At 43.1% G+C, this 14,271-nt stretch overlaps 1 protein-coding gene across 2 annotated transcripts in view; it reads left to right on the top strand.

The window, feature by feature from the left end:
* ADAM12 (ADAM metallopeptidase domain 12) overlaps positions 1–14,271 on the top strand; it is a 190,301-nt gene that overhangs the window by 109,764 nt on the left and 66,266 nt on the right. For both annotated transcript variants that reach the window (XM_074591861.1, XM_074591862.1), the window contains exon 6: positions 11,240–11,423. In XM_074591861.1, coding sequence (XP_074447962.1) covers positions 11,240–11,423 — 184 coding nt within the window. The remainder of the gene's footprint in view (positions 1–11,239; positions 11,424–14,271) is intronic.

Here is a 14,271-nt window from a genome sequence, read left to right as displayed (position 1 = left end):
GAACAGAGCTTGGGGACAGAGAGCAGCAGAAAGAGTTACCAGGAGCCCTCTCCCTGTCTGAGGGACCCATTTGCTGTAGTGGATGGGATTCCTGGGGCTCATTCCCACACAGAGATGGGGTTTTATGGGTCCTTTGTATGTATCTGGCATCTTCCACAAGTTTACTCTAATAAAGCCCTTGTGTGGACCATGGCGGTCTGTGTTCAGCAGTTGTTCTCGCAGCCTGTAAAAATACAATGCAGTGATTCCAGTATTTTAAGCACTGCTTAGTTGAAGGGATCGCGTTGCTGCAAGGTCCACAGGGAAGATTTGCACCGAGTGAGACAGGGTCTGCGCCAATGTCTTCTTCCAGAGATACCTAAGAAATGAAGAACTCTCAAGAGAAATTATTTTTCTCCACATTAAATGCATTTCCTTTTCTTCTCTAATGTGCGCGTCTTACAGTTCTTGAGCTCACAGAGTCGTTTCTCAGTTTTAGGTAGTCAGGTATGTCAAGGCAACATATGCTGGCAGTGACATTTTTCTCTCATCTGGCACTATCGCAGATAAATCCCCAAAGTGCAAGCTGACAGTAGTAGGCTCCGTCCTTGTAGAAAAAGTGTAGCAGCATCTTTTCCAATACAGTTTTTCATAAAGTTTCATAAAATTTCCCTGCCAATGCATGTTTTGCTCTAGCAGGAGAAGAGCAGAGGACATACCGCAGTAGCCATGCCCCCTTAGCTGCTGCATTCGCCGCTGAGGTTGGTTACAGGAGTGTCCATGAGTGACAGCAGATTGTGATAAGGGTGCTTGTCGACTTACTCCACAAAACTCGTTTCACAGCCTGCTAGCCAGCAGTAATAACTTGCAGTCATTACCTGAGCTTGATCTGAGCCAGTGATGTCTATTTGAAATAGTGCATAATGCACTGGCAGCTCCTTGAACCATCCAGGCCCTCTCCTTTAAACTGGGTAGGGATAAAAGGCCAGGTGGTGTGAAATTCCGTGTAGCTGCACTGAGGTCCTGAGGGCACTAAACTTCTTCCAGAATCAGGCCCACAGGTCACTGTATACCAAAACATTACTGTGGCACCGCGTCCCTTGACAATTTTTGGGTGGAAATATCTAGCTGAAGATGTCCCTGCTCGATGCGGGGTGGTTGGGCTAGATGGCCTTTAAAGGTCTCTTCCAACTCTAACCGTTCTATGATTCTGTGATTTACTGCACCTGATCCAGTCTGAAATAATATGAGGAGAAACAGGACAGTTCAAAACTACTTCGTGGCATACTTTGATGGCAACTTTACTGGTATTATGGCTTGAAAGAATAGCTATGGATGGGATGGGATGAAGTGGTATAGGATAGGATGGGATGGGATAGGATAGCATAGGATAGGATGATGTACTTGCCCATCAACTTGCTGGAGTAGGGACTCTTGTTCATGGCATGATAAAGACCGCAAGCTTCAGGGGTAAAGACATCGTGTGGCCATGGAGCCCTGGGTGAGGACAGTCCCTGGGGCAGCCGTTTCACTTGCAGCAGCCGGTGGAAGGAAAGACTGGTCTCGTTCTCAGTCTGTTCCTGGCTTTGTGACAGTTTCTAAGTGAATTGGACAAATCTCTCTGTCTCGGTTTCTCCATCTGTGAAATTCATTTAATGATTCTTACCTACCTCACACAGCTGTTGCATGGGACTAAAGTTTAAGTGCCTGAAAAACATCTAATGAAAGGAAGTGAAGCTGTTAGCTCACTGAAATCTCAGAGCACTAATATCCTCCCACTCCTGCTAGACAGGCACCTGGGCATTGTTCCAGGTGTGGGTAGGTAGGGACCATGTCTTTTCCCCCAGATTAGGAGAGTTCATTAAAAGGCACGAAACTAGTCATAAAGAATAGGTTCCATATTTTAGCATGCTCTGAAGCCTGAGTGCTCAGCAGTAGTCAAAGAAGCAAAAAGGATCATAGGAATTACTGAGACAGAAATAGAGGATAGAACAAAACCCCTCATTACCACTTTATAATCCGTAGTGCACTCGCATCTTGAATTCTGCATGCAGTTCTTGTTTTCCCCTCCCCATCCCCACCTCAGAAAAGGAAGCATTATATCCAGAAAAGTACAGAGAAGGGCAAAAATTATGATCAAAGGTGCGGAACAGCTTTTATCCACGGAGAGAAAATAGACTAGGATTTGTCACTTTTGAAAGGAGATGACGGAGAAAAGGGGTGTGATGAAACGAGGTTGAATGTCACGCTGAAGAGGGGACAATTACTGAATATTTTTCATAACCCCTGAATTAGGAGACATCAAATGAAACTTTTAAGCGAAGGGAAGTATTTTTGTTCACCACATAATGAAGATGTCGCAGGTGGGTATCACTGTAAAAAGTACCAGTACATTCAAAAAAAAGGAGACAATCTGGGGCAGGGAGCTGGAAGGGCCTCTCCAGGGCCGTCAAACCCAAAGGTGTCCCTGACACTCGCACTGGCAGAGCTGGGGGTGCCAACTGGGGTGTGCTTGTCATGTTCTTATCTCTTACCCCTATGTATCTGCCAGAGACAAGGTGCTGAGTTGGAGCAACCTTGCTCTGACCTACCGCAACCATCAGTGCAGCCCCATGGTTGAGCATTTGAGATGTGTTATTAGCTTGTCAATACGACATGATTACTCTGTGATGAGGAAAAATCAAGTGTGAAATCTGCAAACGGAGACAGGTTTGACTAGTTTATGGTTTTTAGGCAAATAGAGGGGGTGAGATATACAGATAAGGGAGAAGTAGACTCCATTCTCTTACACACAGGCGCCCACGTATTCCAGCTATATTACGTCCTCTCAGACATAACATTCGAGCGCCTCACTTCATGTAGGATTACAATGGCATAAATAGTTGGATTGACACAGATAGCTGCCTAAAATGCAGGTTAGAGGAGGATATAATCATGCCATAATCTGTATCCTGCTGGCTCCTCCGGAGGAGGAAGAGCTGAATGGCGGAGAGGAGACGGTAAATGCTGAATGCACGAAATGGGAACAATGGGCAATCAGGATTTCCGGCGCTTCCATCTGGGAAAGAAAGCAAATTAGACTGCCAAAGCTTGTGGGAAGGTGAAGGTACGACAAAGTCAAGTCGTTTCCTTCCTGTCCTCAGGAAATACCCTTCTGTTTATCTAGCTTGAAGGCCCTTCAAGTTTTTAGCAAATAATTTTGGCCTGTAGCCACCACGCACATCTTCTGTGATAAATTTATATAGACTTGAATGGTTTTTCCCTATTACTTTCTCTGCAAGTGCAGAACCTGGCAAATACACACAAAAATACAGCCTGAAGAGCACAATCTCCATGGTCCAGGGGCTGGCAGGGGGTGGTGGTTCAGGGATGTGCGGCCACAAAGGCATCTGCAGTGACCTCTCTGGTGGGGGGAGCTGCAGAGGTGCTCTCAGAAATGCCTCATTGCCTCAAAATGTTCAAGGGAACAAATCTCCCAGGCAGCCTTTTCTTTCTGAAACACCAAAATGCTTTTGAAAATACTGAGAATCACAGAATGGTCAGGGTTGGAAGGGACCTCTGGAGATCATCCAGTCCAACCCCCTGCCAGAGCAGGGTCACCCAGAGCAGGTGGCACAGGAATGCGTCCAGGCGGGTTTGGGATGTCTCCAGAGACGGAGACTCCACCACCTCTCTGGGCAGCCTGTGCCAGGGCTCTGCCACCCTCACAGGAAAGAAGTTCCTCCTCATGTTTAGGTGGAACTTCCTATGTTCAAGTTTGTGCCCGTTACCTCTTCTCCTGTCGCTGGGCACCACTGAGAAGAGCCTGGCCCCATCCTCCTGACACCCACCCTTTCAGTATTTATAAGCATTGATAAGATCCCCCCTCAGGCGTCTCTTTTCCAGACTGAAGAGACCCAAATCCCTCAGCCTTTCTTCATCAGAGAGGTGTTCCAGTCCCCTCATCATCTTGGTAGCCCTTTGGTGTCCCCTCTCCAGCAGTTCCCTGTCCTTCTTGAACCGGGGAGCCCAGAACTGGACACAGAATCCCCCAGAGTTACCCAATTGCTAGATAATAAACACCTTCACACATACAAAAAGTGTTCAGTCGTTGTCCACCCTCACCAGCGACTGGAGGATGCTGTGTCCACCGTGACACTGATGGGGATAAGGCCCCGGAACTGAGCAGACAGTCATTTTTAATGGGATTACGTAGTTACGCTGCACGAGGCCGCCAGCACTAGAGCCATCCATTTTTCAAATGGTCTGGCTGAACTCACTGCATCCCAGACACGGTCAGCTGATGAGGGGATTTAAATATGACACTCCAGACATCAACTATTTAAAAAAAGGAATGGAAGTAGGAAACCAGTGAGAAAAAAAAATTAAATTCCTCACGACTCCTCAAGCATGATTTCCCCACAGAGGGTGAGATTTCATCCAAAAAAGAAGTTAGGAGAAAATCCCAGCTGAGAAAAGCACTGGTTTGGATGTGTGTTTTTTCTCCATACTTTCTGAAGAGCTTTTAGTTCGTATAAACATCTCGCATGGTTTGTAAGTTATCTGACTGTGAAACTACTGGAGGTTTTTGAGCATAGAAAGCATTCAGCTTCTGGGGGTTCATAGCTTCTGTATTTTGTCTGTTCCAGTGGTAAAAAGCTCCTGGATCACACTCACCTCTGTGATCTGAGATGAATGCTATCTCTACTCTGACAATTGTGCGCACCCTGTCCCTGGGTGCCTGGTAATCCCCCAAGCATCCCTGCTTCTGCCGGGACGAGTGTGACAGATGATCTGTGCCCGGCTGTTTGAGCCTGCCTCTTCTCCATCAAGTCTGTGTCTGACAGCACTTAATTAAAAAAAAAAAAAAACAACAACAACAAACACAAAACTTAAAATATTTTCATATATTTTGTGTCTCGAAAAAGCATCCTATAAGCCTTAACATGATGTGCAAGTTTGAATCAAGCCTTCTTTTATTGTTACGCCGTTCGCTCACAAAATCGGCACTGCTGCCAACGTCTCTTTCCTCCTCCATTTTTCTCTGCTTTCCTTGGTCCGCCTTGTCACCCTCCCCGTCCAGCTCACATGGGACACTTTCTCTGATAACACAATTACTGTTTCTTGCAACCCAAACGCTGGACATGAAATTGCATTATCGCTTGCGATTCAAGTAACTCCCTGCTTAAATTCCAGGCATCAAAGCTGCAGCCCAACAGGCATTTGCTCTGGGCAAATCTGTCTTGCACTGAGAAAGGATTAAGTGCGGACTACGGTAGTCTCTGGGTATGACTACGTTTTAGACGCTGTGCTCTAGGATATGTTTTCAGGTTAGTGAAAGGCTGGAATAAAACGTGTTTGACTAATGATGTGTCTGCGTGAGAACACCTCTCCCGCTCCTGCAGTATGTAAAAACCAATAATGCTTCTGCTTTAACCTCCCTTTGCGAGGCTGCCCTTCGTTGATTTGGGTCAGGCTTGTTATTTTAATGGAATCCTGATGTGCAGCATAGGGGGATAACAGTATTACTCGGGTCTTCTGTGAGGCCCTTCATCAAATAGATAATTATTGTCTGTGGTTACTAAAATTTACCCCATTTTAAAGGTGGGGAACCGATGCAGAAAGATGTGCGTTGCCTGCCCAAGGCTGCCCAGGGGCAGTGGTGCAGACAGGAGTACGTCTGTTTCTGGAGTCCTGCTCCCATTCTCTGCCTTTCCCAGTACTGTAGAGTTAAAGAAGGACCAAATCATTTGGAAAATATCTAAGGATCACCTAGCCTGTTAGAAAAACAGTCGGTAGATCATCTTGTTCACTTATCCCAATAGTATTCATCTGCAACTTATTAAAACAGGCTAAAAGTTAAGTTTTCCTTCACTACTTCATTTTTCTTCCTCGCTTGTTTGTTTGCCTGCTTACTTGCCTGGGAATTTGTTACACAAAATCCTGAGAATGTAGAATTGATAAGAAAAACAAATAAAAATCCCCTGTCACTTCACGGATCACCTTCTGCTTTCACGCGTGCTGAGACGCACTGCAGCGAGTAACTGCTGTACCTCCACCCTGAGCATCACCAGCACAACGCTCCCGGGCCACAAGGCTCCAATGCTGTTATTTATTCACCTAAAACCCCCGTCGAAATTGTCGGTGCGGTTATGGGGTCAGACCCTTTACTTGAGAAGCTGTAGCATTAATTACGAAAGGAAGGTCCTGGAGGTTTCGAGGTGGCACGGGAGGACTGCGCAGCCTTTCGCGGTGCCTGCGGGCGGAGGCAGATTCCACGTGAGTATGTGGTGTGTGAGCACGACAGCCCGCTGTAGTCTAATTAATTTCTTACAAACTGAAAACATCTACATTCCTCTTCCAGTGGTAATAGAGCTTTATATTATTATTGTTTAGAAATGAGTATAACTTTGAGCTTCATTAAAACCAAATGTTTAATTGCATTCATGGGTATCAGATTTATTGATTTACTTAACTTTCCCTGTATAGTACAGCAGAATAATATATCACAGTTTCATATAATGCTGTCATAGCCAAGTTTTACTTCAGCATCACAATTTCTCAGACAAGTATGCATTGATGGTTTATGTTGGCAGGGCCTTTGCTTCTGCTGACAAGTTGGAAAAGAAAAATCCCATTTATATTTTGAGATTTCCTAAAGCCTGTTGATTTATGAAATACGACTGGCCTTGCATTAGGTTTTGTTTTGGTTTTTCTTTCCAAGAGAAAAAAAATAACGCGTTTTACTTTATCAACGATTTAAATAGTGGGATTATTCCATCAAATTACACTTCCCTAATTGAGAGATTCCTGGCAAGTTAAACAGCAATTAATAAAAAAGTAATTATTTCGTTTCTGTTTTAATTTCTTTTTCTTTGAGATGGAGTTGTCCCGTCATAGACCATCCCATATACACATTTCCTGTGTGTCCATACGGTGTATAATGGCACACCGTGGGCAAATGCCAATGTGCCATTTCTGTTTAGAGCTGATGAGCAGCAACGTGGATGTGGCTTATTTGGTGCTGACCACCAGACACGAGCAGGGTTCGAACCCTCTTGAGAGGCAGAGTAAAATATTAGCTCAAGACCACACTGAAGCTGCTTCCAGTTGGCTTGGAGCCTGTGAACTGATGCCTGGACATACTGTGTGATATAGATTTTATTTTTTTTTTATTTCCCCCTCCCTCTCTGCTACCAGTGATGAAAAGGACAGCCCCGTGGGGGTTGAATTGTCTTTCCTGCCCAGCTTATTCGCAAGATCTTTCTGACTTAGCGTCACCGTGATTTGGGACTGGGGAAAGCACAGATGCTATGAATTAGAGACCTGGTCACCAAAAAAATGTATACTTTATATTGCATTTTTCCCAAATATTTATAAGCTTGGGAATTCTGGTAGTCTTTTGTCTGGTAGAGCTAATGTTAGAAATCCCACAGATTTTAGCAGAATAGCAGGTCTTAAAGAATAGCCGCTCTTCAGGCACTCGCAGAGCTGCTGAAATCCCTTTAGGGTTCTTGTATCATTTTTGGTTGGGGATCTGTAGTTTAATATACTATTTGCCGCATTGGAAAATGTTACATTATTTAACATTAATGCCTCCTGAAAAATGGAAAAGCCGCACCACCTTGGTCTTTGGGGAAGACAGGCTGACTCTGGAGGGTGGAGAGCCACAGTCAAGAGGAAGATGCAGAAATGGCGTAGGAGTAACAGAGGCTTTTTTGAAACACCTGACAAAAGTCAAAGGAAAAAGTAGTTCTGTATTTGTTTTATTTGCATCAAATTCTAAGTACTGAGTGACTGGTGGGTATTGTTCATCTAATCCGGCCACACCAAAAAAAAAGAAAGACGCTGTAGCTTTTGACTAGTTGCATTTTTAAGGTGCTGTGCTTGGCACTGATCACTGGGGGGGAAAATGCAATTGTAGGAAAAGAAAATTAGTCAAAACCAGAGAGCTGGCCAAGTTAATTCATATTTGATATTCATTATCTTATTACAGATGGTCACAGGCCAGGTGTGATATCCTGTAGGCGGCACTCAAAGGAGAACTGTGCATTAAATGAAAAGTGTATTTTCCTTTATGCTGAATCTGCAGATTTTTTTTTTTACCGTGGGATTGCTTCATACGCGAAGGTGGAACTGTTCTCAAAGGCTCATGCTGTTGCTTGGGTTGGGAGCCTCAGTGGCTGCCCTGGCTCTGGCGTGCTCAGCAGGAAACAAAATTAATCACCTTGGTCATTTGTCCATATCCTCTGCAGCTAAAGAAAATGCAGGGTAAAGAAAAGGTTATTCAGTTGTTTTAGACATAGCTGGGAATACAAGGGCTACCTTGGAAACCTGGCATTGATGTAGCATGTTTTGGGTATGAACTCTTGACACCAAGGTTCTGGCTTTTTTTTTTTTGTTAAAAAAAAAAAAAGAAAAAAAGAGAGAGTGCATTACCCAGGAAAAAGATATTACTAAGTCTCTCTCTTTCTAGTGTAAATAATTAAATTAAGTTATTTAAGTCTATATATTTTTAAGTGAATGTTCTAAGCAGGATAAAGTTTGACATGAAAAATAAAACCCTTCATGGTTTTATGTTGTTTTGGAGTTGTCAGTGAAGGGAGATGGTCAGGCTGGCCCATTTCAAACAGTGACTAATGGACTTCTGCCTCCACTGCTGGTTCCAGCTGCCTCCAAAATTAAATGATTAATTGCACAAGGGAAGGACAACAATCCTTATTTGATTATGTTGGCTGATTAGAAGAGTTGCTGATTATTGGAGCAAAGGGAATATGTTGCCCTAGTTTCCTAAATTCTTCAAGGAATAAGGCAGATCTGAAAATAATTTAGAACTGTAGGGTGTAAGGTTACTCAAGTCACGGGGTGACCTGCTCGGAGGTCTCTAATAGGTCACACATGCGATAGCGCATCCGAGCTGTAGCTACAAGGGTTGTAGTGATAAATCAGTGCTGCTCTTCCAAACGTGATCCATCATACACAGCATGCCTGTGCGATGGGTAAATAACGTATCTCACCTGATTTGCCGAGGTACTAAGGAAGCTACAACTGAATTATCAGACCCCGAATCTCGGTTCAGATCAGTAGAGCAGGCTCCTTTCGCTGGAGACGCTTCTCCGAATCCTGTTGCCCAGCCTTTTTAATATGGGTTTCCAGTCTTTTTTTTTTTTTTCCCTCTTGGACTTCTAGCTGTTCTAGTTAACAGTGAGATGGTCATCTGTTGGCTCGGCTGAACTGACGTGAATGATGTTTTGTAGCAAAACTGCGCAGTCAGCTTGGAAGGAAAATTCCAGTTGACTGGTTAGGAGGCAAAGGCTTTGAGTTTCTTCAGCATCTCTTGCTAAGAATAGAATAGCTAGGGCAGTTTTTTCCTTATAATTTTACTTTTTATTTTAAAATCATTCTTTATGGTGTCATTAACCTGCTTCCAGGTCCTTGCTCTTTTTTTCTTTTTTTTTCTTTTTTCAGCTTTCTGCAGAAGAATTGTATAGAGACACGTATCAGTCTCACAATGGTTATAGTGTCTTACCTTTGTCACAGTACAGACAGAAATAAAAAGAGCAGACACTTCCTATACACCAAAAAGACACACTAATAAAATTGGACCAGTCTGGGGCTGAAAATGATTGCTTTGTAAGTGCATATATATAGACAGTATAGAGCACTTTAGAGGAGGAATTGAGGAAGAATGCCTTGGCCAATTAAAAGTTTCATAGGAATTCCAGGTAGGTAGATGGTAATTATTGCTGCTGAACTTTTGCCGCTTCTTAGGGATTAATGCCTGTATAATCTAAAGACAGGGAAGAAATCAGTAATGCACTGCACTCTTCAGTGTAGTGTCTAATTGATGAAAGCTTACAACACACCATAAGCAAACGCTTAGCCCTAGTTTAGAAAAGAGAAATGGTTTTTAAAGGGTGCCTTTCTTTGGTCACACAGTTACCCAACAAAACCTGATGTCCAGCTCGATGTAGGAACTATCTAGGACCCTCCTGGGTGGTTGGCAGCATGTTGCTCAGGGTGCAAGTTAGACATTTGTAAGGCACTGAGAATTAAATTCCATTCTCTTACAGTGATTTCTACCTGAGCGCTGTCTGTAAATCTGCTTCATGCCTTCTTGTTTATGCCAGTCCCAACGTACAGTCTTTTTACTCTGTGGTCTTCCAGCTGCAGTTATGATGGCTAATTCCAGTGGTGGTGTTGGAGATGATTGTCCTACTTTATACCATATAGTACCAGAAGTCCTATTCCAGCATGTGCAGACCATGGACACCCATACCACGCTGCCGATATTTCTCTGCTGAGCTGAAAGGGCGGCCTTATGCCAGAAGCCTCTTCAGCAGGAGAAATGGGAAAGATATTCAAGCTTTTGTCAACTTTGTTTTACTGTAGCAGCTCAGAATAGTTAGGCAGGATCCAGCAGAATAATCCAAGCACAGGGTTTATTCGGTGAGTTGTCTGGAGCATACCGGGAGGGTGGTTTTTGGTCAGGAGGAGGACATAAAGCCCAGAATCGGCTGCATGTCCTATGTTTTTCCACATATTCTTGGAGCGAGGTGTTCTGTCTCTTCCTAAAGCCCTCTTTCCTCTTTGTGTGCTGTAGCTGAGTAGTGCAGCAAGAGAGCTTTCCTTGATGGAAAACCCTTGAGATCCTCAGAGAGTAGGTGGTATTGCTGTATAAATTATTATTATGGGTAGTAAAATGCGTTAAACAGGTTCCACTGGTTAATATACTGAAGCTTTATTCTGCTGCTCCACTGTGCAATATTTAATAATCCATTTTGATACTGCGGTGCATCTTTCATCTGGCAAAGCTGATGCTTGCATCAGCATTTGGTTTAAAACGTATAATGCCCACTGCAGTTCATAACGAATGCTTTCACTCTGTACCTCTTCTTACAAAAGCATTTCACCACGCTTTCATTCATTACTGTTTGCCACAGGTCCTCAGGAGCACACGCATCATGACTCCATTCAGCAATAGCAATGCATCACTGGGAGAATGGAAAACACATGAAAAACAAATGTAATTTTGTTCTACAGTACAGCACTTCAGAAAAGGAAAATTTTCTTTGAGCCATTGCTTCTCTTAAAGTATAGTGTGCTGCAATGACAAATATACAGCTTTTATATTTCCTGCTCTACCCGACCATGACGTTGTAAATCAGCGTTTTGCTTTTTCATATGCCATCATTATTAAAACCTGTTGTAACTTGGTTGCAGACAAACACGCATTAGCTCTTGAAAACCATGTGTCTTACTCTGTTCTCTCCTGTAACAGGGGAATTATTGTATTTGAAAACAAAAGCTACATTCTGGAGCCATTAGAAGGTGCTACAAGTGAACACAAGATCTACCGAGCAGAGAATTTGAAAATAGCCCCGGGATCTTGTGGCCACCAGCTGGACATCTCTGCCATGAGAGCTGGTGACGATGACACATCACACCATTCCCAAGCTGGCAGGGTAGGTGAATGACGCACTTTTATGTTTCTGGTTTGCTGACTACGTCTCTGGTAGCATTTCCATATTACTGCCCACCAAAATTCTTTGTTGCAGAGCTCCTACGGAGCAAAACGTTCAACCTTCTGATTTCTGTTGACATCATGTTCCGAAGTGCATGCTTAAAATCAAGCATGTACTTACACAGTTTGCTAAAGCTTTATTACTTTTTCTTCATCCTGCATGTGTAACTTGCTTTTTACTTTCTTTTTGTAATGAGACGTCACAGAAAAGTTTATGGTTTCATCTTATGGTAATATATTTTGGTTCATGTATGATTATAACAAGAATTTAAGACCCCCCTAAGAGCACTGAGCAATGTCTGGAAAAGTTCTTGCCCACCCAAGATGGAAGAGAACCTGATAGCTGTGATGCCTTGCTAATATTAGATTTTGAACCTTTACATTCTAGTAGGGAAGTGTCTTACGCAGGACAAAACATTATCACCGTATTACTTTACAGATGTATTATTGTAATTGTTTCTATGTAGGAAGAAATGCACTTAATATGAAATGCATCTAGCTAATGGAAACTGCAGAAAATTAAATGAGCTAAAAATCAGGAAGAGGAAATACTGTAGTAATATCATCTGCATATTGGATGGGGATTGTAGAAAAGACTGGCTTAGGTGTTCAGAAACTATACAATGATATAAATCTGCCTTCAGCATTTATTAAATATCCCATATTGGGATTTATACTTACATGTACTGCTAAGCCTTTGCATCAAGTTAATTCTTAAGGACAGCAACCTAAATGGCATCCCTAGATATTATTTATGTAGTGGAATTAAATTATTTTACTTTTAGGAGTATTAAATATTGCTTCTAATGCCTTTTCATGCACCATTTTCTGGGCTAAGCTTATTTCTGAATACGTACGTAGCATTGGAAAGTGCTTTTCACGACCTTATTAAGGTTGCCCCCAAATCTTTGTGACTTTTGACTGAATTTCACTGAAGTAATCAATGTAACACTGGGAAACTGAAATAAAATGTGTGCACACAACTAGCTGATACAATCGAAGCAATTTTACTGTTACCCTCATGCTTCTCACATTCTGTTGATGGCTTCCACTACGTGTCAGAATTCGCCTTAAATATCTGAAAAATATTTTTGCTGTGGTTGAGTGGACGTAATTATAAAACCTGTCAACAGTCACATCATATGGGTAGGTACAATATATATAATGAGTATGTTGGATACGCTTCTAATGTATGAATTTTGAAAGTTGTCAAATGTAACGCGTGGAGCGAGTTTTCACATTTCAAAGTTGTCATCATCTAAGTAGACTGTCAGGACGTACTGAATAAAGATGACCTGCAAAGTATGGAGACGTAAGGCTGCTCCATATTACACTGGGTGACACAATTCAGCAGAAATCTATCTCAGGTTCAGGCCACGATGAAAATTTTTGGTTTATTGCTGCGTGTGGGATGAGCTTCTTGTTTGTCCCCTGACCTTTCACTCAACTATCTACACAAAACGCTTATTGAGCAGAGCTGAAATGTGAGATCAATATACCACAAAATTAGACTAGCCTTTGGGTTAGATTTAAATACAGATAAATGGTGGGACAAACAGTAGACTCAGCTTCCCAGATCCAAACACGAGATTTAATAGAGCAAGTCAGATAACGTAGCAGATGTGTGCAGACACGTTTTGCTCCATTGGAGCTGGGTCTCATAAATATTGGGTCCTTTCATAATTCAGTGGACCCTCAAATTGCAGCAGGGAGTGTGTTTTCCAGTTGAGCTCCATTGAGAGAGGATCCTATCTCACATCTCAACCTACACATCTCAAACCTGATGTGTAAGACAGACCCTACAGCATGTTTTTTTCTCTGTGGCCACACAAAATAGCCATTTTTGGTGGTGCTGGTGGACCACAGATCAGGCAGTTGAGCCTTTCAGGGCAACGGAGAAAAAGAGGAGCTGCAACACTGCAGCGTGAACCTCAGCCATGCCGGTTCCCAGGGAGGGGAGCATGAGGAAGGGATACAGCGACACGGGACAGTGGCTTTGTGATGGGATCAGGTGTGGTCCTGACATGGTCCTGTGGCAGGGGAGACAGGCAGCGGTCAGCAGCACAAAGCATATTGTCTCCCGTCATGTGTATCTATCATGGCTGTAGTATTGACTCTTCGTTTTAATTCTGAAGGATTAACTCAGGCAATGGATTGCGCATTGATGCGGTTGGCTGCAGAAAGCAAGCTGAAAGAAGTCATAATTAGGTACATTTTATAAATAAATATTGTATCCAAGGACTGTGCATAGCCTTTGGGCAAATCACAGGAATGGATTCGTTATGCAAGTCAGTCACCAGAGGCTTATATGATTATACCCTGCTAGCCAGTTTCTCTCAGGCTAACCCTCTCCAGTCCAAGCAGTTTTACTCTTGGCAGAGCGTAGATGGTTTAAACTGACTGATGTAACAGAGCTCTTCTTATATCTTTGTACCTGGATTTTCATGTCTCATCTTTTACTCTTCACTTGGAAGAAGACTAGAGGCGCCTTGGGGGTACATCTCTGATCAGGACGACATAATAAATTTCAGGTTTATGTCTTTTAGTGTGTGAGAGAGCAATTCTGCCACAAACAAAACCTACATGCTCATTTGCCTACGTGGCATCTCACTCGTGTCTGATATATTTTGCAGGGAGGTAAATCAAGCTCTGCCAGAGCACGACAGATCCATCTGAAGTCCACTGAGACATGGAAGGCCCTTTTGTATTGCATCTGCTGCTGTTCCAGGAGCAGCAGGAGGGGACATGGTAACTCCTTGGTGTCCTGGTTCCCAGCCAGCATAATCACC

The sequence above is a fragment of the Larus michahellis genome, chromosome 6 (assembly GCF_964199755.1).
Source record: "Larus michahellis chromosome 6, bLarMic1.1, whole genome shotgun sequence".
Taxonomy (NCBI): domain Eukaryota; kingdom Metazoa; phylum Chordata; class Aves; order Charadriiformes; family Laridae; genus Larus; species Larus michahellis.
This window is presented reverse-complemented; position numbering and strand designations above follow the sequence as displayed.